The 27,593-nt window shown below is 50.4% G+C and overlaps 1 protein-coding gene across 1 annotated transcript in view; it reads left to right on the top strand.

Annotated features, from left to right (window-relative positions):
* CROCC2 (ciliary rootlet coiled-coil, rootletin family member 2) overlaps positions 1-27,593 on the top strand; it is a 215,378-nt gene that overhangs the window by 23,657 nt on the left and 164,128 nt on the right. The window contains exons 2-3 of the mRNA XM_073358695.1: positions 6,500-6,650; positions 7,488-7,633. Coding sequence (XP_073214796.1) covers positions 6,500-6,650; positions 7,488-7,633 — 297 coding nt within the window. The remainder of the gene's footprint in view (positions 1-6,499; positions 6,651-7,487; positions 7,634-27,593) is intronic.

The following is a 27,593-nucleotide window of genomic DNA, read 5'->3' as shown; positions in this document are numbered from 1 at the left end:
TTGGGTATCCCTACTCTACAAAAAAATTTGGATTAATTCCTTAGCTATGATCTTGGACATGGTGTTTCGTAGGGGTATGGCCTTGGGGTATCGGGTGGCATAATCTATGTGCTGATGGCCCTGGGCTGATGGCCCTGGGCTGATTTCTCCAGTGGGCCTACTAGGTCCATAGCTATTCGCTCAATAATTGGCAAAGGTACCAAAGGGGCCCTTAAGTGTGGCCATGGTCCATGTAATTGCCATTCAGGTCAGGAGGTGCAAAATTGTCGGACCACTGCATAAATTCCAGGTCAAAAAAACCTCTGCAGAATTCGATCAAAGGTTTTATCTACCCCTAGATGCCCCCCCACCCCGAACAGATGGCTGTGGGCTAGATCCATCACACCCCTCTGATGCTTCTGTGGTACTAAGAGCTGTTCCACGACTTGCTCTTGGACCTGGACTACCCTGTATAGCAGATCCCTCTTTATCATATAATATGGCCCTGGGCTGTCCCTTTCACAGGGACTCCATTCACCTCAACTACTTCTTTGCGAATATTGTTATATGTCGGATCATTGGCCTGATCCTGCCCAAAATTCTCCAGTGAAGGTCCAATTTGCCTAGACTTAGGGGATCTAATTCTGTCTCCCTCTTTGAGGGGAGGTCCCCGGGGAACTGGGTCCGGCTACTTGTTCATTGACCCCCTGCATAATCCCCTTGTCAGTTGGGCTAACTCTTTCCCCTACGAGTGTAGGCTTCTGGTTCAAGATTCTTGTTCCCCTCCTCTTATCTGCCCTCCTTTCTCACTGAATCTTCCTGGGCTTTCCAGGGGGAGAGAACAAATCCTGGGCAAATTCATGGAAGACCCGTGGGGGTGCTAACTATCGGGGTCATCCCATTGCTCTCAGGATTATTACCTTCTTCTGACTCCTCTACGGCGCGTAGGCTGACAAACCCTGGGAAGTCTCGTCCTATGAGGACTGGATATGGGAGTTTTGGGACCACCCTGACCATCACCTTAGTGGGGTCTCCCAGGACTTCTGTTTTTACCGGGATGGTCGGGTAGTAATTGACATCCCTATGTACACAGGATATTCCTGTGCATTTGGCCCGGGATAGTTGGTCTTGCCCGACCAGCTTTTCTGAGACCCAGCATGACCGCACTTCCCAAGTCCGCTAATGCGGTGGTCTCTATGCCATTCATTTGAACTGGTCTAGTATACCTATGAGGGATCATCGTAACCCCTATTAGATTTATTAGGTCGCATGTTCCTCCTAGATCTCCCAGGTCATATTGCATGGGCTCTTGTAGGTTCAGGCACTGGGCAGCTATATGCCCTATTTTCCCACATGCATAACATCTGTACCCTGCTTGGGGTAGCCCCCTATTTTTCGGGCTATTGGGCCTTACCCCTCCTCCCCCGAGTCTTTCTCCTCCAGTCCCCAAGTGCCTCCACAATCTCCAGCTGCTCTTCTGTCTCCTTCCTCCCATCAATAGTTCTGCCCAGGGCTAAGGCAACTCGGGCCCTCGGTGCAGAGACTTGCCTCCTATTCCAGTGCATTCCTTCCCTGGTGGTCCGAGAAAGTTCTTGGGCTGCTAGGTGCCTCTCTATGAGGGCAACTAGCTTGTCACAGGAGGAGGGATTTTGACTGACCCATCCTTGTATGTCTGATGGTAGCCCTCTCATGTACCTGTCCAAAACTACGATTTCCCCAATTTTCTCCGGGCTATCGGTCTCGGGGCACAGCCACTTCTAGGCTAGGTGGATCAGGTCAAACAGCTGGGACCTCGGCACTTTGCTGTCCCGGTATTTCCACGCATGGAACCGCTAGGCCATTATAGCCGTTGTCACGCCAGACCTCGCCAGGATCTCTGCCTTCAGATGGGTGTAATCTGTAGCTGCTTCTGTTGTCATGTCAAAATGGGCCTCCCCACACAGAAAAGAAGCAAGGATACTTGCCCACTGGTCTTGGGGCCAGGCCTCCTGCAGGGCTGTTCTCTCGAATGTGAGGAGATACACCTCTATGTCATCGTCCATCATCATCTTCTGTAAGTAGCTGCTTGCCCACACATGGGGGCCATGCATCAGAGTGGTCAGGGCCTTTAGCTGGTCCACAACCTCATGCAGGGTGGTTCGATCCTGGGCCGCCTGGCTCATCAATAATTGATTCGTCTCCTGCTGTATTCGCACTGACTCCTGCTGGGTAGCCATCTGAACCCTGGTAGCCTCTTGTTGGGCTGCCGTAGCCTCCACCAATGTCTTCACTACATCCTCCATTTTTTTCTCTTCTTGTTGGGGGCGATTTCCCCTGCCCTGAGATGGTTTGCCATGAAGTCTCACTCAGAGTATCCACCCCTGACCCCACATGTGGCAAGGCACCTTCTTGTTCTCACCAGACTCAGCTGTTTTTTAGCCTTGGTGAGACAGGCTTGGGGTAAAATAGTCCCTCTTGGCTGCACAGGGACAGTCCGTCCTTCTCTCATCCAGTGTTTTGGGCTTGTTTTTCCTCCCTTATGAGAGGGAATACAGCCTCCCCTCCTGGTGAGGCTTGCTGTCTTGCTGCTCCTCGCCTACTGGAATCTTGACTCCTTCTCTCTCTCTTCCCGCCCTTCTCCCAATAGGGGAGGGTTTAAAAAGGTCTCAGGCAGCCCTTAGTTGGAATCAGCTGATCCTAATTTACCTCAGGTACCCACTTCTCAGCTGAACCTGATTGACCTGTAGTCACCCCTACCCAGTTTGATAGGGAGAAGGGCCTTTTAACCTTCTGGGTCTGTTTTCTACCCCCACGCCCTTAGAATCATAGAATCATAGAATATCAGGGTTGGAAGGGACCCCAGAAGGTCATCTAGTCCAACCCCCTGCTCAAAGCAGGACCAATTCCCAGTTAAATAATCCCAGCCAGGGCTTTGTCAAGCCTGACCTTAAAAACCTCTAAGGAAGGAGATTCTACCACCTCCCTAGGTAACGCATTCCAGTGTTTCACTACCCTCTTAGTGAAAAAGTTTTTCCTAATATCCAATCTAAACCTCCCCCACTGCAACTTGAGACCATTACTCCTCGTTCTGTCATCTGCTACCATTGAGAACAGTCTAGAGCCATCCTCTTTGGAACCCCCTTTCAGGTAGTTGAAAGCAGCTATCAAATCCCCCCTCATTCTTCTCTTCTGCAGGCTAAACAATCCCAGCTCCCTCAGCCTCTCCTCATAACTCATGTGTTCCAGTCCCCTAATCATTTTTGTTGCCCTTCGCTGGACTCTCTCCAATTTATCCACATCCTTCTTGAAGTGTGGGGCCCAAAACTGGACACAGTACTCCAGATGAGGCCTCACCAATGTCGAATAGAGGGGAACGATCACATCCCTCGATCTGCTCGCTATGCCCCTACTTATACATCCCAAAATGCCATTGGCCTTCTTGGCAACAAGGGCACACTGCTGACTCATATCCAGCTTCTCGTCCACTGTCACCCCTAGGTCCTTTTCCGCAGAACTGCTGCCTAGCCATTCGGTCCCTAGTCTGTAGCTGTGCATTGGGTTCTTCCGTCCTAAGTGCAGGACCCTGCACTTATCCTTATTGAACCTCATCAGATTCCTTTTGGCCCAATCTTCCAATTGGTCTAGGTCCTTCTGTATCCTATCCCTCCCCTCCAGCGTATCTACCACTCCTCCCAGTTTAGTATCATCCGCAAATTTGCTGAGAGTGCAATCCACACCATCCTCCAGATCATTTATGAAGATATTGAATAAAACCGGCCCCAGGACCGACCCTTGGGGCACTCCACTTGATACCGGCTGCCAACTAGACATGGAGCCATTGATCACTACCCGTTGAGCCCGACAATCTAGCCAGCTTTCTACCCACCTTATAGTGCATTCATCCAGCCCATACTTCCTTAACTTGCTGACAAGAATACTATGGGAGACCGTGTCAAAAGCTTTGCTAAAGTCAAGAAACAATACATCCACTGCTTTCCCTTCATCCACAGAACCAGTAATCTCATCATAAAAGGCGATTAGATTAGTCAGGCATGACCTTCCCTTGGTGAATCCATGCTGGCTGTTCCTGATCACTTTCCTCTCATGCAAGTGCTTCAGGATTGATTCTTTGAGGACCTGCTCCATGATTTTTCCAGGGACTGAGGTGAGGCTGACTGGCCTGTAGTTCCCAGGATCCTCCTTCTTCCCTTTTTTAAAGATTGGCACTACATTAGCCTTTTTCCAGTCATCCGGGACTTCCCCGGTTCGCCACGAGTTTTCAAAGATAATGGCCAGTGGCTCTGCAATCACAGCCGCCAATTCCTTCAGCACTCTCGGATGCAACTCGTCCGGCCCCATGGTCTTGTGCAGCCATTTGTCCTGAGTTTATCACAGTACACTGTCAAGAGTGGGGTGCATGGGAGGAGCTCACAGGTCTGAGGGGATGTGAAGTCAAGTGTGACACTTATGATAATAAGGGCCAGATTTTTAAAGGCATTTTTGGCACCTAAAGAGGCAGACACCTTGTCGTCTCCTTCAAATGCTTTAGGTGCTTTTGAATATCCCACCAGGTGCCTATTTCCACTTTAGACACCTAAACACCTTTTAAACATATGGCCCTTAGCTACGTGCTCCCCAGCCAGGGCTTGATTCTGGCTTTGTTCACCTCGAGGACTTCACTCAGGGCTAGCCTATGATTAGCCTTGCCACACTGGACTGGGGAGCAAGGCTACCCTGGTGTGGCTGCATTAGAGTCACCAGGTCTTAGCTTGGCTTCTGGGGGACACATGGGGGTTGTGCACTAGATGCTCCCTCTAGGGGAGCAGCTCAGTAGGAGGAACCATGGGCTGCCCCAACATTGGTTTGCCAGTAATGCTGGATGAAGGTATGGTGGGGAGCAAACTTCACCCTGAAAAGGGCTATGTGATGGGGTGGGACTCACCATGGTAGAGCCTCCTGCTGGCTGTCCTGGGAATTAGCTCTGCCAGCCATTCTTGTGGTGGTGACTCACTGCCATCACCTCTGCTGCAGCACCTATGTCACTCGAAGGACCATGGTGTTCTCTTCATGACACTGCCCTCTGGCCCCTCATGCTCTGTTCTCCCCTGTTCCAAGGGAACTGCAGTCTGCTGTCCAGCCATTTCTCTCAGTGGCAACAGCAGCCAATTGTTTGGCCACTTCCTCACTGGCAGGGTGGGGTGGCGGGAGCTGGACTCACTCACTACTTCAGGTCCCGGCGCAGGGACCCTGTAGATGACTGCCACTCGCTACATCCACTCCAACTCCTTAGGTCATTTCCCTGGGCCACCTCCCAATGGCTCTCCAGCACCCTCTTTGCCCTTGCCTCAGGGCCTCAGTCTGGAAATCCCTGCAGCCATCCAGGAGCAGTCTTTAGCTCCCCGCTCCCCCAGTCGCTGCTAGCAGCACTGCTCTGTCCAAGGTGCTAGCACTCCTTCCTCCTACTAGGAGTCTGATATTTCCTCCTCAAGCTCCAGGCAGCTACTGAAGGTGCGCTCCCCTGCCGCTCTTCTTGTATGGGCCTGCCAGGCCCTGACTGGCTGCTCCTCTCAGCCCTTCTCTGATTGGCTGCCTCTTACGCAGCCACCCTGGCGCTCTGTTAACCCCCTAGAGCCCAGTATGGGCAGGCGCCCCATCACAGGCTGTAACAGATGACTCCCACCACAGTGGTATAGGGGTGCTCCCAGAGCTACGCCCTCCCCCCAGCCCAGGGCTGTGTCTGAAATGCAGAGTTTCGACATAAACAGGTCGCCCCACTGATGATGCCAGCGTGAGGATGGCAGGAATGATCTCGAAGGCCTTACTGCTGACAGGCCTGAGGGACTAGGTAGTCATGCAGCAGCATTTTTGCCAGTGCAGCGTTGGGGTCCCCTGCTTTCCCTGTCCTGCACAGCTCTTTTACATTGCCCTTGTATCCACAGCACTTGGCCGCTTCACTGGGCAGCATCAATCGAGCTTTAGGCTCTGATATTGTGCGACTTGCTTTGACTAGAAATCCTTTGCTGGGCCAGTGATCACAGACCCCTCCAGTTCTCAGGTGGAATGAAGGGTGTGCATCTATGGGAGAGAGGAATCCAGGCCAGTGTTACACCCATTAGAGCTTTCGGCTTCTGATGGCCATTGGTGCAGGGGAGAGAGTGCCTCTAAAGGAGGTCTCCTCCTCTCCAGAGTTGTCCTAGGCCAGGGGGTGACTGGGCCATGCCAGAGCTGCAAAGGTTCGTGGCCTCTGCTGCTCCTGGCAGTGTAAGGCAAAGGCCCCCTTAAAGGGGCAGACCTGCAATGGAAGGGGCAGCTGAGCTGGAGTCACCCTGAAATTGTAGCCCCCTGCTAAAGAGCTGCCTATGTGGACAGCTGAGGGTGTGGGATGGGGTATGCGTGTTTCTCAGCCAGGGTATGCTAGCATCCATTGACAGCATGATGAGCTCTGCCAGCCCCCTGCACTCTGGTTTGGTTAAGGTCTACTCAGCATTCATGATTGTCTGACCAGGTTCCAGCCAAAGGGTAACATACACCTATGTTTCAGAAACTAGAGGACACGGTCCTGAGCCCAGAAGCCAGCAAGGAGGACAAGACACTAACTGTGCGAGGAGCGGGGGACCGAGCCACGCCCACCCCAGTTCCAGCCAGGATTCGGCAGATCATCACTGAGAGTCTGGCAGAAGAGTCATCCCAAGGTACAGGATGGGCATGAACTCTTCTGGGCCAGGAGAGGGGCCATGGGGTGCCCAAGAAGCGTCTGTCTTAGGTCGGAGAAGGCATACAGGGAAATCAGCATTGCAGTGGGGAATTGATTGAGTGAGCAATGGGGCTGGTGGGGTAGGAGGGATAGTTAAGGGGTCCATTCAGCTAGCTGGAATAATCTGGGTATTTTTAAATGATCCAAACCTGCCCCTTGGATCCTGAAGAGAAATGCTTTAAATGTTAAATAATTTAACTGAATTCAACTCTCACTCTCCCAGGTGAGAGTAACCAGCCAATTTATTCTGAGTATGTGGAAAAAATGAGGAAAGTGTTTTTAGGTGGTTTGCAGCAGGGCTGGGAGAGTCACAGGATCAACTTTGTACCTGATTGTCAGCAACATGTGACACAGGAGAGTGACAGCAAACCTGTCCCGCCCTAAGGGAGCAGGTATCAATCACCATGGTAATATGTATATACTGTTGCATCTAGGGGCCCCTCAGGTGAGATCAGAGCCCCACTGAGGTAGGTTATGTACATCTAGTTCCTGCTTCAAAGAGTTTACAATCTAAATAGACAAAGGAAGGATTATTATCCCCATTTTACAGAAGGGACACTGAGGCACAGAGAGATTAAGTAACTCACCCAGGGACTTGCATGCATTCTGTGGCAGAGCTGGACATTGATCCCAGATCTTCTGATTCCCAGTTCAGTGGTTTAACCACAAGGTCATTCTTCCTGCCGCGAAGGCTGATGCCACAGCTAGCTCTCCACGTGGCCTGCTTGGTTGGGACCTTCTCACACCGCTAATCCACCTTTCTTGTTCCTTCCAGCTCTGTGGGAAACAACGTCTCCACTCAATATGCAAGAAGAAAACCGTATGCTGCAGAAGGAGCTCTCACGCCTTGAGGACCTGCTGGCACACACCCGGGCAGAGAAGGATGAGCTGGCGAGCAAGCACCATGCCATCAGTGAGAGGGTGAGTGCTGGGTTTAAATCCATCTGAATCCCTTTGGGTGTGGAACAATCTCTGCCAGGCTGGCCAGCTGGTTTCTGGGGTGGGTGCCCCATCTTTACATGGCATTTCATGAGTGCTGATGGGCAGCCACTGAGAAACAAATAGGAGGGAGGTATGGAATTCATCGTGGGTACGCATAACATTGGGGCAGATCATGAGCTGGATCAACAGCCAAAGGTCTTACATTTAAACTACCCATTGGCCGCACCTCCTGTAGAGCCTCTGGCTGGATGCTTTCTCCCCAGTCCTTTCAGTGCGCAATGATCAGTCAGTTTATGTCCATGGATGTCAGCACTCGGCTCTCAGTATTGGATTGGCACAGTAACTCTAGCTACAGCTGGCACAGGGGAGGAAAAACTCGGGAGAAAAATCTGTGCACTTGGCCTGATTTCCTGAGACTAGTTTTTCTAGCTCTGCAAGGAAATGTATCATCTCCCTTATCCTGGCAGAAAGGTATTCTGTAACCCTGAGAGTCATAGAGGCAGTCACTCCTCTCTGTGGAGGCAGCAAGTATAGGTACTGGTGAAGATGGGAAAAACTCTTGAATAGATCAGGGAGTGATTTTTAGGGCTTTTGGTGGCTACTGCTGTTCTGGAAGTGCAATCAGAATAAGATAATCAGCAGGAGTGGCCTTTTTTTCCAAGACCTCAGCACCGACATTCACAGAATGGTAGAACTTTAGGCCAGAAGGGGCCATTGTGGTCAGCTAGTCCTAGCTCCTGCATAGCACAGGCCAGAGAACTTCACCCAGTAACTCTGTCTCAAGCTGCTCTCCAACTAGTAGCATCTTGGGTCCTCAAAAAATGGGGTTACACGCTTGCTGTCTAAGAGCTCCCAGTGGCCTTTGGGGTTTGTTAAATCACTTAATTCACTCTGACAATTGGTTCTCCTAACTCCCACAGCCTGGCATTTCCTAAGCAGGGCCTGGACTTTGAGAACATTGGAGCTAGAGAAGGGAAACGCACCCTCTGTGAGCTCTCCTTTACAAGAGACCCTTTATGCAATTACTCCATCGTCAGAGTTGTCTCCTTCCCACTGTTAATTGCAGGGGCTGGGCCCCTGCTGGGCAGAATGCTCTCCAAGACCAGCCAGGGAGGAGAGAGAGGCATTCCCATGATGTTCCTGGGACCTGCTCTCCGTGCTCTGTCTCTCTTTGCTGCAGCTGAGTGGAGTGGGCATTTCAGCAGGAGGCAGACACAGAAAAGGGTCCTGTAGTGGGTTCATCACAGATTCCATAGCTCTGGTTCCTACGCTCCACAGGGGACCCATGTTGCCCCAAAGCCCCAGGTCACTAATATGTGAGTGATGCACTGTCATGTAAGCATGGCCCATTGATGTCTCCTCAGGCGTGCCGAAGTGGGAGAGACAATAGCCCAGTTTTCATAGGCTGTTGCCACGCTCTGGTGCCCGAAGGTCCAGTGCAGAGCTCTTCTGCCCCTCTGCAGGAGGAGGCGCTCTGTGCTATGCTCCCTGCTCTCAGCGTGCTGTGACAATCTTCGCTAGACAAAGGTTCCCACCAAGAAGAGCAGAAATAATTGTAACTCCAAATAATTCCTATTACCTTCCTCCACAAATCTGGCATGTTAAATATGGAGCCACCAGCCTGGCCTGGAGCTGTTCCCTCTGAACAGCTACTCAAACAGACCCATGACTGTCCCCATTGTGTTAGGCTCTGCTGGTAGCTGGCTGTGGAGCTGGAGCTGGTGGGGATGGTGCCAAGGGAGAGAAGGTGTCAGGAAGGGAGGTGCTGGAGACCTTTTTTCTATTCGCTTTTTGGGTCACAGCTCCTTGGCTGTTGCTGCAGAGCTACTGGTCTCACATGCAAGTTACCTTACACTGGGACGTGGCCAGCACGCGCCGATTGGGATCTTCAGAGGAGCCTATGGGAGCAAAGCATCCAACCCCACTGTTCTAGCCTCTGTCTATCTGCCTCCTTGGAGCCTTCATGGTCCAGCTGTCCTGCAAGGGGCGGAGTCTTTGCTACAGGAACTCAGTGTTTTTGAATGGACAGGCAATCACTAACAGCTCAGGGAAAGCCCCGCCCGCCCAAGGGACAAGCTTGTATTTGAGGCTTGGGACAAGGAGCCAGCAGACTTGGGTTCAATTCCCAGCTCTGCCATGGACTCCCTTTCTGACCTTTGGCAAATCACATCATCTCTCTGGGCCTCAGCTCCCCACCAGTACAATGGGAATGAGACTCCTTCTGTTCTGTCTTGTCTATTGAGACTGTCAGACGTGCAGGGCAGAGACTCTCTCCCGATGTGTACGCACAGTGGGGATGGATCTCAGCTGGACTGATAATACACATACTCAATAGTAATTCATCAGTACTGTCGTGGTTCTAGGGCTAGCTGCACCTCTGCCCCCTTTCTGCTCTCTCTGAGGGCATTGCCTCAGGTGTTCAGCTTCTTGTCCTTACCTGTCCCGGGTGTGATCTCGTGATTCTCCCACTCTGAGACCAGGAACGAGCTGTACCACCTTGTTAGTGGGACCAACTGCTTATCCTGCAGCAGGGCTGACTGGGACTTAGACGCTTGCATTTACCACAGTCTTCTCACAGCAAAGTGTGTGATTTAACAGCGGGAGCAAAGCACTGAATAGCAACCAGCCTACATGCACGTTTAGTTTCATCTAGCCTTGTGCTTCACTCCAAGTGTGATTGGCTTCCCTCTTCAATCACAGGACCAGAACAGAACCAACTCACCTTCTCTTAGCAGAGCCCAGATCCATCTGGTTGTCAGTCTGTCTCCCCTGAAGGACACGCTGTTTAAGAAAGCCCCCCTTCCCTACGCCTGTCTGGGCTCAATTACAGTGTTGCTTAATAGTTCTTTTTTTGTACTTAGAGTGGACGATAATTCCCTAAACTGAAAACGGACACTGGTAGTAGATTTCGACCCTTCTGCCCCCCTCCTCTCTGTGCTTCTCTCTGACCCACTCTGCTCCTATTTCCCTCCTCCCCTGCCCTCTCCTCACCTCTCTGCATTGAGAGAATATGAGCTACCTGGTGTCACTGCTCATCCAAGCCCCACCATGTGGGCAGTCCTTAATTTGTGCTGGAGCTTGCCAGGGCTAAGCCCCAGCACCTCTAGGCTTTGCAGTTCATAACTCTGGCACCTCTGGATTCCTAGCCAGCAGCTGCCGCTCTCCAGCTGCCCAGCTCTGAAAAGGCAGTGCCGCTTCCAGCAGCAATGCAGAAGTAAGGGTGTCAATAGCATGCCCCCCCCTTACTTCTGCATTGCCGTATTGCCACGCTTACTTCTGCACTGCTGCCACCACAAGTCATCAGTTGCAAGAGCAGATGGGACAAATGCCCAGTTTCCCCACAAAAATCATGATATCTAGGCCAGTGGTTAAACAGGACATATGATCACCCTATTCTTCTTCGAGTGCTTGCTCGCATTGATTCCAATTAGGTGATATATCATTCCAATTGGATGATATAAAGCTGGGAGGTATTGTTAATTTAGAGAAGGACAGGGATACCCTACAGGAGGATCTGGATGACCTTGTAAACTGGAGTAATAGTAATAGGATGAAATTTAATAGTGAGAAGTGTAAGGTCATGCATTTAGGGATTAATAACAAGAATTTTAGTTATAAGCTAGGGACGCATCAATTAGAAGTAACGGAGGAGGAAAAGGACCTTGGAGTATTGGTTGATCATAGGATGACTATGAGCCGCCAATGTGATATGGCTGTGAAAAAAGCTAATGTGGTCTTGGGATGCATCAGGAGAGGTATTTCCAGTAGGGATAAGGAGGTTTTAGTACCGTTATACAAGGCACTGGTGAGACCTCACCTGGAATACTGTGTGCAGTTCTGGTCTCCCATGTTTAAGAAGGATGAATTCAAACTGGAACAGGTACAGAGAAGGGCTACTAGGATGATCCGAGGAATGGAAAACTTGTCTTATGAAAGGAGACTCAGGGAGATTGGCTTGTTTAGCCTAACTAAAAGAAGGTTGAGGGGAGATATGATTGCTCTCTATAAATATATCAGAGGTATAAATACCAGAGAGGGAGAGGAATTATTTAAACTCAGTACCAATATGGACACAAGAACAAATGGATATAAACTGGCCACCAGGAAGTTTAGACTTGAAATTAGACGAAGGTTTCTAACCATCAGAGGAGTGAAGTTTTGGAATAGCCTTCCAAGGGAAGCAGTGGGGGCAAAAGATCTATCTGGCTTTAAGATTAAACTCGATAAGTTTATGGAGGAGATGATATGATGGGATAATATGGTTTTGATAATTAAATATTCATGGTAAATAGGCCCAATGGCCTGTGATGGGTTATTAGATGGGATAAGATCTGAGTTACCCAGGAAAAAATTTTCTGTAGTATCTGGTTGATGAATCTTGCCCATATGCTCAGGGTTTAGCTGATCGCCATATTTGGGGTCGGGAAGGAATTTTCCTCCAGGGCAGATTGGAGGGCCCTGGAGGTTTTTCGCCTTCCTCTATAGCATGGGGCACGGCTCACTTGCTGGAGGATTCTCTGCTCCTTGAAGTCTTTAAACTACGATTTGAGGACTTCAATAGCACAGATATAGGTGTGAGGTTTCTTTTTTGTAGGAGTGGTGGGTGAAATTCTGTGGCCTGCGTTGTGCAGGAGGTCAGACTAGATGATCATAATGGTCCCTTCTGACCTAAATATCTATGAATCTATAGGTGTGTGTGCACCGCATGCACAATCGGAGAATTTTTAACCTAGCAACACCTGGTGGGTCGGCTGTGGAGCCCCCTGGAGTGGCTTCTTCATGGCGCTGGATATATACCCCAGCTGACCCAGCGCCCCCTCAGTTCCTTCTTACCACCCGTGATGGTTGTTGGAATTGTGGAATCATAGAATCATAGAATATCAGGGTTGGAAGGGACCTCAGGAGGTCATCTAGTCCAACCCCCTGCTCAAAAGCAGGACCAATCCCCAATTAAATCATCCCAGCCAGGGCTTTGTCAAGCCTGACCTTAAAAACTTCTAAGGAAGGAGATTCCACCACCTCCCTAGGTAACGCATTCCAGTGTTTCACCACCCTCCTAGTGAAATAGTTTTTCCTAATATCCAACCTAAATCTCCCCCACTGCAACTTGAGACCATTACTCCTTGTCCTGTCCTCTTCTACCACTGAGAATAGTCTAGAACCATCCTCTCTGGAACCACCTCTCAGGTAGTTGAAAGCAGCTATCAAATCCCCCCTCATTCTTCTCTTCTGAAGACTAAACATCCCCAGTTCCCTCAGCCTCTCCTCATAACTCATGTGTTCCAGTCCCCTAATCATTTTTGTTGCCCTCCGCTGGACTCTCTCCAATTTTTCCACATCCTCCTTGTAGTGTGGGGCCCAAAACTGGACACAGTACTCCAGATGAGGCCTCACCAATGTCGAATAGAGGGGAACGATCACGTCCCTCGATCTGCTCGCTATGCCCCTACTTATACATCCCAAAAGGCCATTGGCCACCTTGGCAACAAGGGCACACTGCTGACTCATATCCAGCTTCTCGTCCACTGTCACCCCTAGGTCCTTTTCCGCAGAACTGCTGCCTAGCCATTCGGTCCCTAGTCTGTAGCTGTGCATTGAGTTCTTCTGTCCTAAGTGCAGGACCCTGCACTTAACCTTATTGAACCTCATCAGATTTCTTTTGGCCCAATTTGTCTAGGTCCCTCTGTATCCTATCCCTGCCCTCCAGCGTATCTACCACTCCTCCCAGTTTAGTATCATCCGCAAATTTGCTGAGAGTGCAATCCACACCATCCTCCAGATCATTTATGAAGATATTGAACAAAACTGGCCCCAGGACTGACCTCTGGGGCACTCCACTTGACACCGGCTGCCAAGTAGACATGGAGCCATTGATCACTACCCGTTGAGCCCGACAATCTAGCCAACTTTCTACCCACCTTATAGTGCATTCATCCAGCCCTTACTTCTTTAACTTGCTGACAAGAATACTGTGGCAATAGCTGTCTTCCACTCTCCCTAGCCTTTTTGCTTCCTGTGGTTAGATAGTTGTTATAATTCTATAGTTGCAGTTGTTGAAGAGATAGTGATAGGTTTAGACTTAATTTAGTGGGTTGGAAGGGGTGCTTCTCCTCCTCCCTGCCCGCCCCTTGGGCTCATGCCCAAGGCTCTGGGTTTCAAACCTTGCTCAGCCTGCTCAAAGCCTATGCCAATTGGAGACCCCCACGACTCCTGTTTGAAGTGCCTCAGGGAGTCTCACCAGGCGGACAAGTGTAGGATCTGTAAGGCGTTCAGACCTCGGACCAAAAAGGAGCGGGACTTTAGACTCAAGCAGCTCCTTATGGAGGTGGCCCTTAGCCCAGGCCCTCCATCGACGCACCAAGTTCCTGCACCGAGTGCTTCGGTGTGCAGTGCCCCGGCGGCAGCATCAGGTACTGCACTGCAGTTGGAGTCTGATAGAGGCCCGCGGCACCAGATCTCTCCAGCACCACAGCCAGTACAAGTGACCCGGCGCCATTCTGTCTCTGGGCCAGAAGAGACAGCGCAAGCCAGAGACGACTGTCCCACCTCAACAGTCACCAGCATCTGCTATACCAGTCTTGGAGTCACGCCCAGCACCAGAGCGACCAAGGGTACAAGCACCAATATCTGCACTGTTGACTCCAGCACCGAGAGAGGAGCTGTTGAGTCAGGTGCGCACAGGCTCCCCAACCCGGACCGTGGTTGAGCCCCGGCTTCTGTCAACACTGGAGAAGTTCGCAGCGGCGCGAAACCTCATCGCCCTCACAGAGCCGGCATCATTGCAGATTGCGGCACCGCCTCCGGTTCGTACGGTACCTTCTAGGTGCAAGCCAACCCTAATATTTCCGCCATCTCCGCGCATGCAAACATGGCACTGCTCCCGGTCCCAGATCTGGTCCCGATCATAGAATCATAGAATATCAGGGTTGGAAGGGATCTCAGGAGGTCATCTACTCCAAACCCCTGCTCAAAGCAGGACCAATCCCCAACTAAATCATCCCAGCCAGGGCTTTGTCAAGCCTGACCTCAAAAACCTCTAAGGAAGGAGATTCTACCACCTCCCTAGGTAACGCATTCCAGTGTTTCACCAACCTCCTAGTGAAAAAGCTTTTCCTAATATCCAACCTAAATCTGCCCCACTGCAACTTGAGACCATTACTCCTTGTTCTGTCATCTGCTACCACTGAGAACAGTCTAGAACCATCCTCTTTGGAACCCCCTTTCAGGTAGTTGAAAGCAGCTATCAAATCCCCCCTCATTCTTCTCTTCTGAAGACTAAACATCCCCAGTTCCCTCAGCCTCTCCTCATAACTCATGTGTTCCAGTCCCCTAATCATTTTTGTTGCCCTCCGCTGGACTCTTTCCAATTTATCCACATCCTTCTTGTAGTGTGGGGCCCAAAACTGGACACAGTACTCCAGATGAGGCCTCACCAATGTCGAATAGAGGGAAACGATCACGTCCCTCGATCTGCTGGCAATGCCCCTACTTATACATCCCAAAATGCCATTGGCCTTCTTGGAAACAAGGGCACACTGTTGACTCATATCCAACTTCTCGTCCACTATAACCCCTAGGTCCTTTTCTGCAGAACTGCTGCCTAGTCATTCGGTCCCTAGTCTGTAGCGGTGCATGGGATTCTTTCGTCCTAAGTGCAGGACCCTGCACTTGTCCTTGTTGAACCTCATCAGTTTTATTTTGGCCCAATCCTCCAATTTGTCTAGGTCCCTCTGTGTCCTATCCCTACCCTCCAGCATATCTACCACTTCTCCCAGTTTAGTGTCATCTGCAAACTTTCTGAGGGTGCAATCCACACCATCCTCCAGATCATTTATGAAGATATTGAAAAAAACCGGCCCCAGGACCTTTTCCCTGGGGCACTCCACTTGATACTGGCTGCCAACTAGACATAGAGCCATTGATCACTATCCGTTGAGCCCAACAATCTAGCCAGCTTTCTATCCACCTTATAGTCCATTCATCCAGCCCATACTTCTTTAAGTTGCTGACAAGAATACTGTGGGAGACGGTGTCAAAATCTTTGCTAAAGTCAAGGAACAACACGTCCACTGCTTTCCCTTCATCCACAGAGCCAGTTATCTCGTCATAGAAGGCAATTAGATTAGTCAGGCAAGACTTGCCCTTGGTGAATCCATGCTGATTGTTCCTGATCACTTTCCTCTCCTCTAAGTGCTTCAGAATTGATTCCTTGAGGACCTGCTCCATGATTTTTCTGGGGACTGAGGTGAGGCTGACTGGCCTGTAGTTCCCAGTATCCTCCTTCTTCCCTTTTTTGAAGATGGGCACTACATTAGCCTTTTTCCAGTCGTCCGGGACCTCCCCCAAACGCCATGAGTTTTCAAAGATAATGGCCAATGGCTCTGCAATCACATCCGCCAACTGCTTTAGCACTCTCGGATGCAGCGCATCCGGCCCCATGAACTTGTGCTCATCCAGCTTTTCTAAATAGTCCCGAACCACTTCTTTCTCCACAGAGGGCTGGTCACCTACTCCCCATGCTGTGCTGCCCAGTGCAGTTGTCTGGAAGCTGACCTTGTTCGTGAAGACAGAGGCAAAAAAAAGCATTGAGTACATTAGCTTTTTCCACATCCTCTGTCACCCGGTTGCCTCCCTCATTCAGTAAGGGGCCCACACTTTCCTTGGCTTTCTTCTTGTTGCCAACATACCTGAAGAAACCCTTCTTGTTACTCTTAACATCTCTTGCTAGCTGCAACTCGAGGTGGGATTTGGCCTTCCTGATTTCACTCCTGCATCCCCAAGCAATATTTTTATACTCCTCCCTGGTCATTTGTCCAATCTTCCACTTCTTGTAAGCTTCTTTTTTGTATTTAAGAGCAGCAAGGATTTCACTGTTAAGCCAAGCTGGTCACCTGCCATATTTACTATTCTTTCTACACATTGGGATCATTTGTTCCTGTAACCTCAATAAGGATTCTTTAAAATACAGCGAGGTCTCCTGGACTCCTTTCCCCCTCATGTTATTCTCCCAGGGGATCTTGCCCACAGTTCCCTGAGGGCGTCAAAGTCTGTTTTTCTGAAGTCCAGGGTCTGTATTCTGCTGCTCTCCTTTCTTCCTTGTGTTAGGATCCTGAACTCGACCATTTCATGGTCACTGCCTCCCAGGTTCCCATCCACTTTTCCCATCCTGACGCCGCTCGCAGTCCCGATGCCGCTCCCTCTTGTGGCGCCAGTCGTACTTGCACCATCGGTCATACTCACTGTTTAGGCTTCTGACATCACTCCCGGCACCAATCAGAGCACCAATCTCTTTCCTGGAGCTGATCCCAACACCGCTCCTGCAGGCGGTTGTCGTCGCGGTCCAGATCTGGATCCCAGTACTGGGCCAGTCATCAGCACCGATCTCAATCCCAGTACTGCTCCCCATCGCCGCAGCAGCACCGCTATTCAGCGACCCGGTACTGATCCGCAACACACCCTGTAGAGTTGATGGAGGCACGCTCCGCGCTGCCTTGGCCCTCGCGCTCTGCCTCACGGTCGTCACAATCTGAGGGCAGCTTGTGCTCAGCCCACCCCACTCCAAGCCACAGCGAGGGCCTAGGGGTCTAGAACACATGAATTATGAGGAGAGGCTGAGGGAGCTGGGATTGTTTAGCCTGCAGAAGAGAAGAATGAGGGAGGATTTGATAGCTGCTTTCAACTACCTGAAAGGGGGTTCCAAAGAGGATGGCTCTAGACTGTTCTCAATGGTAGCAGATGACAGAACGAGGAGTAATGGTCTCAAGTTGCAGTGGGGGAGGTTTAGATTGGATATTAGGAAAAACTTTTTCACTATGAGGGTGGTGAAACACTGGAATGCGTTACCTAGGGAGGTGGTAGAATCTCCTTCCTTAGAGGTTTTTAAGGTCAGGCTTGACAAAGCCCTGGCTGGGATGATTTAACTGAGAATTGGTCCTGCTTCGAGCAGGGGGTTGGACTAGATGATCTTCTGGGGTCCCTTCCAACCCTGATATTCTATGATTCTATGATGTGGGTCACTGGCAGGAAGAAGGCCAAGACCCTAATCAGGAGCCTTCACAATGGTCCTTCTGGACCCTGTGGGCGTACCACCAAGCCGAAGGGGTTCTGTCAATGGCCTCCCACTCAGCCCACTCAGAACCTCAGGTACCAGAGGCCACCATAAGTCGTCCTCCTCCTGGAGAGTATGGAAGCAACTGCTCCTACCCCAGCACAGGCCCCAGACCCCAGCGTAGCAGATCCTGGGCAACAAGATCCTTCACAGCAGGTTCTGCCACAGGATTCCCTGGCCCCTGTGGCATCCTCCTTGTCCTCTCCAGACGAGGCAGTGGCAGTGACAGCAATCTCGGGTTCTTTCCCGATAGACCTTCATGCCCACCAAGACCTTCTACGTAGGGTGGCATGTAATATGTACCTCCAAGCTGAGGAGGTAGTGGAGTTGGAGGACCCAGTGGTGGACATCCTTTCAGCGGAGGCCCTGTCCTGAGTAGCTTTGCCCATTGTCTGCACCATCCAGACCAATGCCAAGACAATCTGACAAACCCCTGCCTCCACCCCACCGATGGCCAGAGGAGTGGAGAGGAAATACTTTGTCCCCTCCAAAGAGTATGAGTACCTTTATACTCACCCTCAGCCGTGTTCACTAGTGGTGGCCTCGGTGAATGAAAGGGAGCGGCATGGTCAACAGGCTTCGGCGCCCAAATCGAAAAGGGAGACGCCAGGCATCTCGATTTGTTTGGGCGCAAGATTTTCTCCTCGGGGGGCTACAGCTCAGGGTCACGAACCAACAGGTGCTCCTGAGCCATTATGACTATAATTCGTGGAGCTCCATGTTGAAATTTAAGGAGTTAATTCCTCAGGGGTCCCGGGATGAGTTTGGGGCCATAGTGGAAGAGGCAAAAAGGTGGCTAGGACCTCCTTGCAGGCCTCCTTAAATGTGGCAGACTCTGCGGCTAGGATTCTTGCATTGGGCATAGCCATGTGACGCATCTCATGGCTACAGGTATCTGGCCTGCTGCCAGAGCTACAACAGACCCTGAAGGACCTTCCATTTGATGGGCAGGGCCTGTTTTCGGACAAAACAGACTCTAGACTACAGAGCCTGAAAGATTACAGGGCTATCATGCACTCTCTGAGAATGCACACCCCAGTTACCCAGCACAGGCCCTTTAAGCCACAGCCTCAATGGTCCTACCGCCGTCCTCGACCGAGGCAGGACTTTTATAGAAGGTGCGTGTGAGGTGGTAGGAAGCGATCTACCAGCCACAAACCCAGTCAGAATCAGGGTCCTCCCAAACCACCGGCGGAGCCTAAGCAAAACTTTTGAAGGTGCGCCTGAGGACGGCATGACAGTCACCATCCAGGATCCTTCCCCTCCATTTCGAAATCGTCTCTCCCATTTCCACCGTGCGTGGTCCCATATAACTTCACACCATTGGGTTCTTTGCACGGTGGAAAAGGGATATTCTCCTCAGTTTTCTTTCTCCTCTCCCTCCAATCCTTCCTTTCCATCCCCCTTCAGGTCCCCTTCTCATGAGCAACTCCTTACATAGGAGGTCCAAATGCTCCTGACCATGGGAATGGTTGAGGAGGATCCAAGAGCTAAGGGACAGGGGTTTTTACTCTTGTTACTTCCTAATCTCCAAGGGCAGGCTTCGACCCATCCTAGATCTGCGCAGACTCAACAAATTCATGGTAAAGTTGAAGTTCTGCATGGTTTCACTGGGGACCATTATTCCTTCCCTGGATCCTGGAGACTAGTACACCGCCCTTAAAATGAAGGACGCATACTTCCACATAGCAATTCATCCAGTGCACAGACGTTTTCTTCACTTTGTGGTCAATCACAAACACTACCAATTTACCATCCTTCCCTTCAGCCTGTCCACGGCTCCCAGGGTGTTCCCCAAGTGTATGGCCGTCATGGCAGCCTTCCTTCATCATCAACAGATCCAAGTGTTTCCGTATCTCGACGACTGGATTATTCGGGGCCGCACCAGGGACCAAGTACAATCCCCACATTTGACTCACCATAGACATGTTCCTCCAGCTGGGCCTCCTGCTCGACACCGAAAGGTCGACTCTGGAACCAACCCAGAGACTAGAGTTTATCGGGACAGTCTTAGACTCCAGACATGCCTGAGCTCTCCTACTGGACGCCCACTTTCAGTCGCTGGCGAACATCGTCCGCAGCCTTCAAAACTTCCCGACTTCAATGGTAAAGATGGGCCTGAGCCTTCTGGGGCACATGGCTTCGTGCACGTATGTAACCAGGCATGCCAGACTTCAGCTTTGCCCACTTCAGGCCTGGCTGTCAACAGTATATTGGCCAGGTCGAGACAGCCTGAGCATGGTGGTCACTGTCCCAGAAGCGATTTTAACCTCCCTCCGCTGGTGGTTGGACTCAATGTCGGTGTGCAAAGGGGTACCATTTCACTCCCTACAACACTCCTTGTCCCTAGTCACAGAAGTGTCATCTCTGGGGTGGGGCACCCACCTCGGGGACCTCTGAACGCAGGGTCTATGGACCGGATCTGAGCTATCTCTTCACATCAATGTGTGAGAGCTGATGGCAGTGCGCCTGGCGTGTCAGGTGTTTCGCAGACACCTACATGGCCATTGCGTGGCAGTCCTCACAGACAACACCACAGCCATGTTCTACATCAACAAGCAAGGGGGAGCCTACTTGTCTTCAAGCAAGAATTTTAAAAAGATTATTTATAACAGGCCCAATTCTCCTGTCTCAACTCTGCCAGTAGCCATGCTAACTCTCAGTGTTCTCCGTGAATCTCAAGGAGTCAGGAGTGTCAAGCTTTCCTGCAGTGATTTAACACCACGAGTGCCAGCCTCAAGGCAAACTGTTAAGAACCAGGGCACAAACCCCAAATTGGTGGTGAGTTCTGTGCTTAAATTTCACCAACCAATTATCATGTGTAAACTCCTCAGGCTCTATAGCAGCCTTAACATAGAGTGACAGACAGGTCCCTTATACCCAGGATCAGAGCAATAAAGATAAGAGGGAAGGCTGCCCTGGCTGGGATGATTTAACTGGGAATTGGTCCTGCTTTGAGCAGGGGGTTGGACTAGATGACCTTCTGGGGTCCCTTCCAACCCTGATATTCTATGATTCTATGATTCTAAGGTCCTCTCATTGTTTGGTAACTGGTTAAAAGATAGAAAACAAAGGGTAGGAATAAATGGTCAGTTTTCAGAATGGAGAGAGGTAAATAATGATTTCCCCATGGGTCTGTACTGGAACCAGTCCTATTCAACATTTATAAATGATCTGGAAAAAGGGGTAAACAGGATCGGGCCCAACACCTTTCAGTCTTAGGCTTCCCCTCAGAGCTCCACTAGTGATCCCAACCCTGACCTGGATACAAAGCCCCCTCCTGACTGAACAGCTGTCGCCCCTGGGGCTCTGCAGTCAGGGGAGGGCTCTGCAGTCATCCAGGTCAGCCCTGGGTTTCAGGGGAGGGATAGCTCAGTGGTTTGACCAGTGGCCTGCTAAACCCAGGGTTGTGAGTTCAATCCTTGAGGGGGACATTTAGGGATCTGGGCCAAAAATTGGGGATTGGTCCTGATTTGAGCAGGGGGTTGGACTAGATGACCTCCTGAGGTCCCTTCCAACCTTGATATTCTATGGCAGCCCTGGGCTGGGTGCAGGGTGTGAAGTCACTGGGGAAGGCACTGGGAGCAGGTTTCCTCTGCTCAGCCTCAGTTATGGGCATTGCCCATGCTCCTCCCCCTGCTGAGGTGTCCCCGAGGGTGCTGGAGCTCCGGGGAGAAGCTTTGTTGCTGTGAGTCCCCTCTTCTCAGGTCTGGGGCTGGCCCAGAGGCATGTGCTCCCTGCTCCTGCAGCCCCCTAGGATCTGGCAGGATTGGCTGCTCTGGCCCAGGGAGGTGGGGCTGAAAGGGTCCTGCACCCTAAGTCAACACATGGGGTGGTCACATGCTCTTCCACCCCAAACTTTAAATTGTGGCCCCCACTCTCAACAGTCACATGTAGCCTATGCCCTTACCCACTTCTGCTTTGAGCTGCAAACTCAGCTGATGGGAGGAATTCACTTGCAAGATTCATCTTCATGGTTGGAGGGAGAGTAAACAACAAAGTTTTTTGTCCTCTTTAATGCTCCACTCTTGTCTGTCTGATGTTGATGGACCTTTGTTCTCTGCCAGGATGTAACACCTTCGGTTGGAGACCAGCACTTTACACTCATTAGTGTCTCTCTCCTATCTGGTGATTTACATGGTCACAGAGGCTTACAGTGCAAACACTCAAATATTACCTTATAACACAGGATACACATGCTAGAAGTGAAATGAATGCATGCAGTCATTCACCAGCAGTCCATAAAGTCTAAACACATTCTTACCATTCTAGCCCCTGTTTTAACCATGCCAACACTCAGGTGAGCCAGATGGATTCCAGCTCGGAATTTGTCAGTGTTTGATTGAGACAGAAGGACCTTGGCATGAGCTGGCACGTGATCTGCCAGCATCACACATAAAGGGCCCAATTCTCCTGCCCCAACTCTGCCAGAAGCCCAGCTAACTCAAGATGTTCTATGTGAATATCAAGAAGTTGTGGGGCTTCTCCCAACATCTACCACCAAATTCAAATCCAAATTCTTTCCAATTGCCTGTTCTCTGTGTGATAATACTGTAAATGTCTCCATCCATCTAGGAGTCTGGTCTCTGGGGTGAGGCAGGAATCCTCCTGGCCTGCGGACGGTAATGTCATCAAAGGAGGGAGGATGTTTATAACAAGGTACAGTGGCTATAGAAGCCAAGAGAACCTTATAATTGGGCAACTGTGCCTTGTGAGTCAGACTCATAGAATCATAGAATATCAGGGTTGGAAGGGACCTCAGGAAGTCATCTAGTCCAACCCCCTGCTCAAAGCAGGACCAATCCCCAACTAAATCATCCCAGCCAGGGCTTTGCCAAGCCTGACCTCAAAAACCTCTAAGGAAGGAGATTCCACCACCTCCCTAGGTAACCCATTCCAGTGCTTCACCACCCTCCTAGTGAAAAAGTTTTTCCTAATATCCAACCTAAACCTCCCCCACTGCAACTTGAGACCATTAGTCCTCGTTCTGTCATCTGGTACCACTGAGAACAGCCTAGATCCATCCTCTTTGGAACCACCTCTCACGTAGTTGAAAGCAGCTATCAAATCCCCCCCTCATTCTTCTCTTCTGCAGACTAAACAATCCCAGTTCCCTCAGCCTCTCCTCATAAGTCATGTGTTCCAGTCCCCTAATCATTTTTGTTGCCCTCCACTGGACGTTATCCAGTGTTTCCACATCCTTCTTGTAGTGTGGGGCCCAAAACTGGACACAGTACTCCAGATGAGGCCTCACCAATGTCGAATAGAGGGGAACGATCATGTCCCTCGATCTACTGGCAGTGCCCCTACTTATACATCCCAAAATGCCATTGGCCTTCTTGGAAACAAGGGCACACTCTTGACTCATACCCAACTTCTTGTCCACTGTAACCCCTAGGTCCTTTTCTGCAGAACTGCTGCCGAACCATTTGGTCCCTAGTCTGTAGCGATGCATGGGATTATTCCGTCCTAAGTGCAGGACTCTGCACTTGTCCTTGTTGAACCTCATCAGATTTCTTTTGGCCCAATCCTCTAATTTGTCTAGGTCCCTCTGTATCCTATCCCTACCCTCCAGCATATCTACCACTCCTCCCAGTTTAGTGTCATCTGCAAACTTGCTGAGGGTGCAGTCCATGCCATTCTCCAGATCATTAATGAAGATACCAGCTGCCAACTAGACATGGAGCCATTGATCACTATCTGTTGAGCTGTACAATCTAGCCATCTTTCTATCCACCTTATAGTCCATTCATCCAGCCCATACTTCTTTAACTTGCTGGTGAGAATACTGTGGGAGACCATATCAAAAGCTTTGCTAAAGTCCAGGAATAACACGTCCACTGCTTTCCCCTCATCCACAGAGCCAGTTATCTCATCATAGAAGGCAATTAGGTTAGTCAGGCATGACTTGCTCTTGGTGAATCCATGCTGACTATTCCTGATCACTTTCCTCTCCTTGAAGTTCTTCAAAATTGATTCCTTGAGTGTGTGGCTATGTTCTACTAGACCAGGACTGTGTCCTTCTGCTCCTCCATCTGTTTATCTAGCTGAAGCCACATGTTGTTTCTTAGGCTATGTCTACATTAGAGACCTTACAGTGGCACAGCTGTGCCACTGGCAGCTGCTCTGCTGTAAGGTCTCCCATGTAGCCGCTCTATGCCAGCGGGAGAGAGTTCTCCTGCTGGCATAATCAAACCACCCCCAACAAGTGGCGGTAGCTCTGTGGGCAGGAGAATATCTTCCACCAACATAGCACTGTCCACACCAGTGCTTCTGTTGATGAAACTTAGGTCAGTCAGGGGGGTGTTTTTTCACACCCCTGAGAGACCTAAGTTTTACTGACAAAAGTGCTACCATAGCCTTAGACATATTTAACTTGTCAGCTTTTTGGGACGGGGCTGTCTTTTTGTTCCTTGCTTGTAGAGCACTTTGCACTGGGTGTTACTATAATAATAACAACAAATAATGTATAAATCATCAGCTACTCAGTGTCTGTACAGCAGCATGCATGCACAAGGCACTAATAAACAGGAGACACTGCAAACACTGTCTTCCCTACAGGGTTGGTTTGTATTGCCCCTAACTCGCTCCTTTCCACCCACACAAACCTGTCTCCCATTTTATGTTGCTTTCAGCCCATGCCCAGCCAGACTGGCTGGATTATTTGTTAGAGCCCATGTGCTGTTTTCACTCTGGCTGATAGCCGCCCACTTTGCAGCGAGGATGCAGGCTAAATTCCTCAGAGTGCTGATAGTCCTTCAGTGCCTTCTCACAATTCCCCCTGAGTGCCCAGTATGACAGACATAGGAAGCAATCATAGAGCCACTCAGCTTAGTGCAATACTAACGACTATGGGCTGTGCCCCAGCAGTCGAAGTGACACCCAGGGGAGCCAAGCACCAGTGAGGACCCAGTAACCAGGGTGTGGCTGCTCACACCTGTGCTATAGATGACTTGTACCTCCTCATATGCAGGGGTAGATACAATCTGAAGGGGAGGACACGTGACTGCTCTACGTATCTCCTCTGCCCAGCGACACCCCACCCCGCCCCCAGCACATGCTCTCCCCACCTGTGAGGGGAGGGCTCTGTCCTTCTTCTGCTGTGTACCCCCCAGCACTTTTGGTCGCTCTCCCTGGCAGCCAGGCCTGGGTGGGGAGCAGGAGGGAGCCGCTTCTCAGGTAGCTCAAGCCTGCGGCTCTGCTCACTATTCTGTGGTGAAGCAGCTGCCTGAGAGACAGCCTGGCTGGGGCAGCAGCAGCAGGCTGTCCCCTATCCCCGCCACGGACCTGGCTACCAGGGACTGCAGCTGAGCGAGCCGGAAACATGCCAGGGGTGGGGGAGAGGGGACTCCTGCTCACTTGTCCCCTGTCCCCAGCAGCTGGGCCCAGGCGGGGGTGGAGGCGTGTGTGTGTGTGTCCCACCATCTCCCCAGCCAGGATCTCTCAGGCAGCCCCCGTGCTGCACAAAGCAGTGACCCAGAGCAGCCAGCTTGAGAAACAGCTGCTTCCACCGCCTCCACTTCCCACGCAGCCCAGCTGCCTGGTACAGGGGTCAAGCACGTCAGGGGCAGGCACAGCAGGAGGACAGAGCTCCTCTCCCTCCTCCCAACCCCCAGCAGGCCAATATGGGGGGGCATTTGACCCCACATGTTCCCCTACGCCTCACCTCTGTAGCATGGGTGCAGATGGCCTGGGCTAACTCTGCAGTGAAATCACACCCTTTGACACATGAAGTACCTTTATGCTCATGAGTGGTCCTGTCATAAATATAAAGGATAGGGTAAACACCTTTAAAATCCTTCCTGGCCAGAGACAAAACCCTTTCACCTGTAAAGAGTTAAGAAGCTATGATAACCTCGCTGGCACCTGACCAAAATGATCAATGAGGAGACAAGATACTTTCAAAAGCTGGGGGGAGGGAGAAACAAAGCCTCTCTCTCTCTCTCTGTCTGTCTGGGTGATGCTTTTGCTGGGGACAGAACAGGAATGGAGTCTTAGAATTTAGTAAGTAATCTAGCTAGATATGCGTTAGATTCTGTTTGTTTAAATGGCTGAGAAAATACGCTGTGCTGAAAGGAATGGATATTCCTGGTTTTGTGTCTTTTTGTAACTTAAGGTTTTGCCTAGAGGGATTCTCTATGTTTTGAATTGAATTACCCTGTAAGGTATTTACTATCCTGATTTTACAGAGGTGATTCTTTTTACTTTTTCTTCTATTAAAATTCTTCTTTTAAGAACCTGATTGCTTTTTCATTGTTCTTAAGATCCAAGGGTTTGGGTCTGTGGTCATCTATGCAAATTGGTGAGGATTTTTATCAAACCTTCCCCAGGAAAGGGGGTGTAAGATTTGGGGGGAAAGACGTTTCCAAACGGACTCTTTCCTGATAATAATAATACTGGTTAGATGTTTGGTGGTGGCAGCGAAAGTCCAAGGGCAAAAGGTAAAATAGTTTGTACCTTGGGGAAGTTTTAACCTAAGCTGGTAAAAGTAAGCTTAGGAGGTTTTCATGGAGGTCCCCACATCTGTACCCTAGAGTTCAGAGTGGGGAAGGAACCTTGACAGGTCCCACTGAATTTAGTGGGACTCTTCCCATGTGCAAAGTGTCATGGGAAAGTGTTTGCAGGCTCAGGATCTTAATGTGTTGATGTCCCTGATAGCAAAGCAGAAGGGCTTTCAGCACTTAAGTGGTTCTAAATGGACCTTGTTACCTTTGTAGGTTCCCCAGAGTCATGAATAACTGTATGAAATGCCCCAGCGTATCACTATTACACACGCATCATCAAACTCAGCTGTTGCATTAGGCTAGCCAATAGGGGAGGCTGAGTGTTTCAGGAAATTACTGCTGGTTACTCCATGGTGCCTCTTTGGAAAGTTTGTAGTAGTAGCATTATGGTCAGCACCAAAGGGTCTTGCATAATGATGTATTTTTATAAAAATCTCCTGCTCTGTGGTAATAATAATAATAATTAAAAAAAATAACCCAGCTCAATTCCTGCCTCCTTCAGGTCAGGCTGCACATGTTGTGCACATGGCTTATTCTTTCCTTACCCCTTGTAGGGCACCTTGATACCTAAACCCCTCAAGTCTGCTGTGTCTGAGTGCAAAACACTTTGCTAATAGCTAATAGCAAGCCATGTTGTTCTGGCCACTTGCAAGGGAAACATTCTGATGCCAGTGACTGAGGATCCCCTGATGAGCTCGGTGTGCAGGAAATGCCTGGGTGTTAATAGTGCCACATGTATTCATATGGACAGATACACAGATTGGAACAAGGTGAGGGATCTGAGCTGGAGAGTTGTTGAGAGATCTGGGTTCTGAGCACAACTCTGCCAGTGACTTGGTGGGTGGCCTTAGGCAAGTCCCTTAAGTTCATATGGCTCTGCCTGTGGAATGGAGATAGTGATGTGAATCCACCTGGGAGCTCTACAGAGAGATGCACTATGGACAGGCTAAGAATTATTATTATTACTGGTATCATTTCATGGCTATTGCAGTCCTCTGAATTACAGCACTGCCCGCCGCTGGCTGAATTCCTGGCAACCATCATTCTCTGGTCTTCAGCAAAGACCAACTGTAAAGAGGCTGTTCTCCAGCTCCCTGCAAGAGTGGGAGGTTGGGGAGCACTGACACTGGAGTGGCTGGGAAGAAGGAAGTTTGGCTTTCTCTTCTGCTGCAGAAGAGCAGGGAGTGAGGGGAGGGTGTGCTAGACCCCTGCGGAGGGTTCAGCCAAAGCATTAAAGGAGCCAACACAGGGTGACCAGCCAGCTGCACCAGTGAATTCTTGCCCCAGAGCTCTTCAGGAGGTAGGGAGGGGGACTGCAAGAGGAAGC

The sequence above is a fragment of the Lepidochelys kempii genome, chromosome 9, assembly GCF_965140265.1.
Source record: "Lepidochelys kempii isolate rLepKem1 chromosome 9, rLepKem1.hap2, whole genome shotgun sequence".
NCBI lineage: Eukaryota > Metazoa > Chordata > Testudines > Cheloniidae > Lepidochelys > Lepidochelys kempii.
Note: the sequence above shows the minus strand (reverse complement) of the source record. Positions and strands in the feature narration are given on the sequence as shown.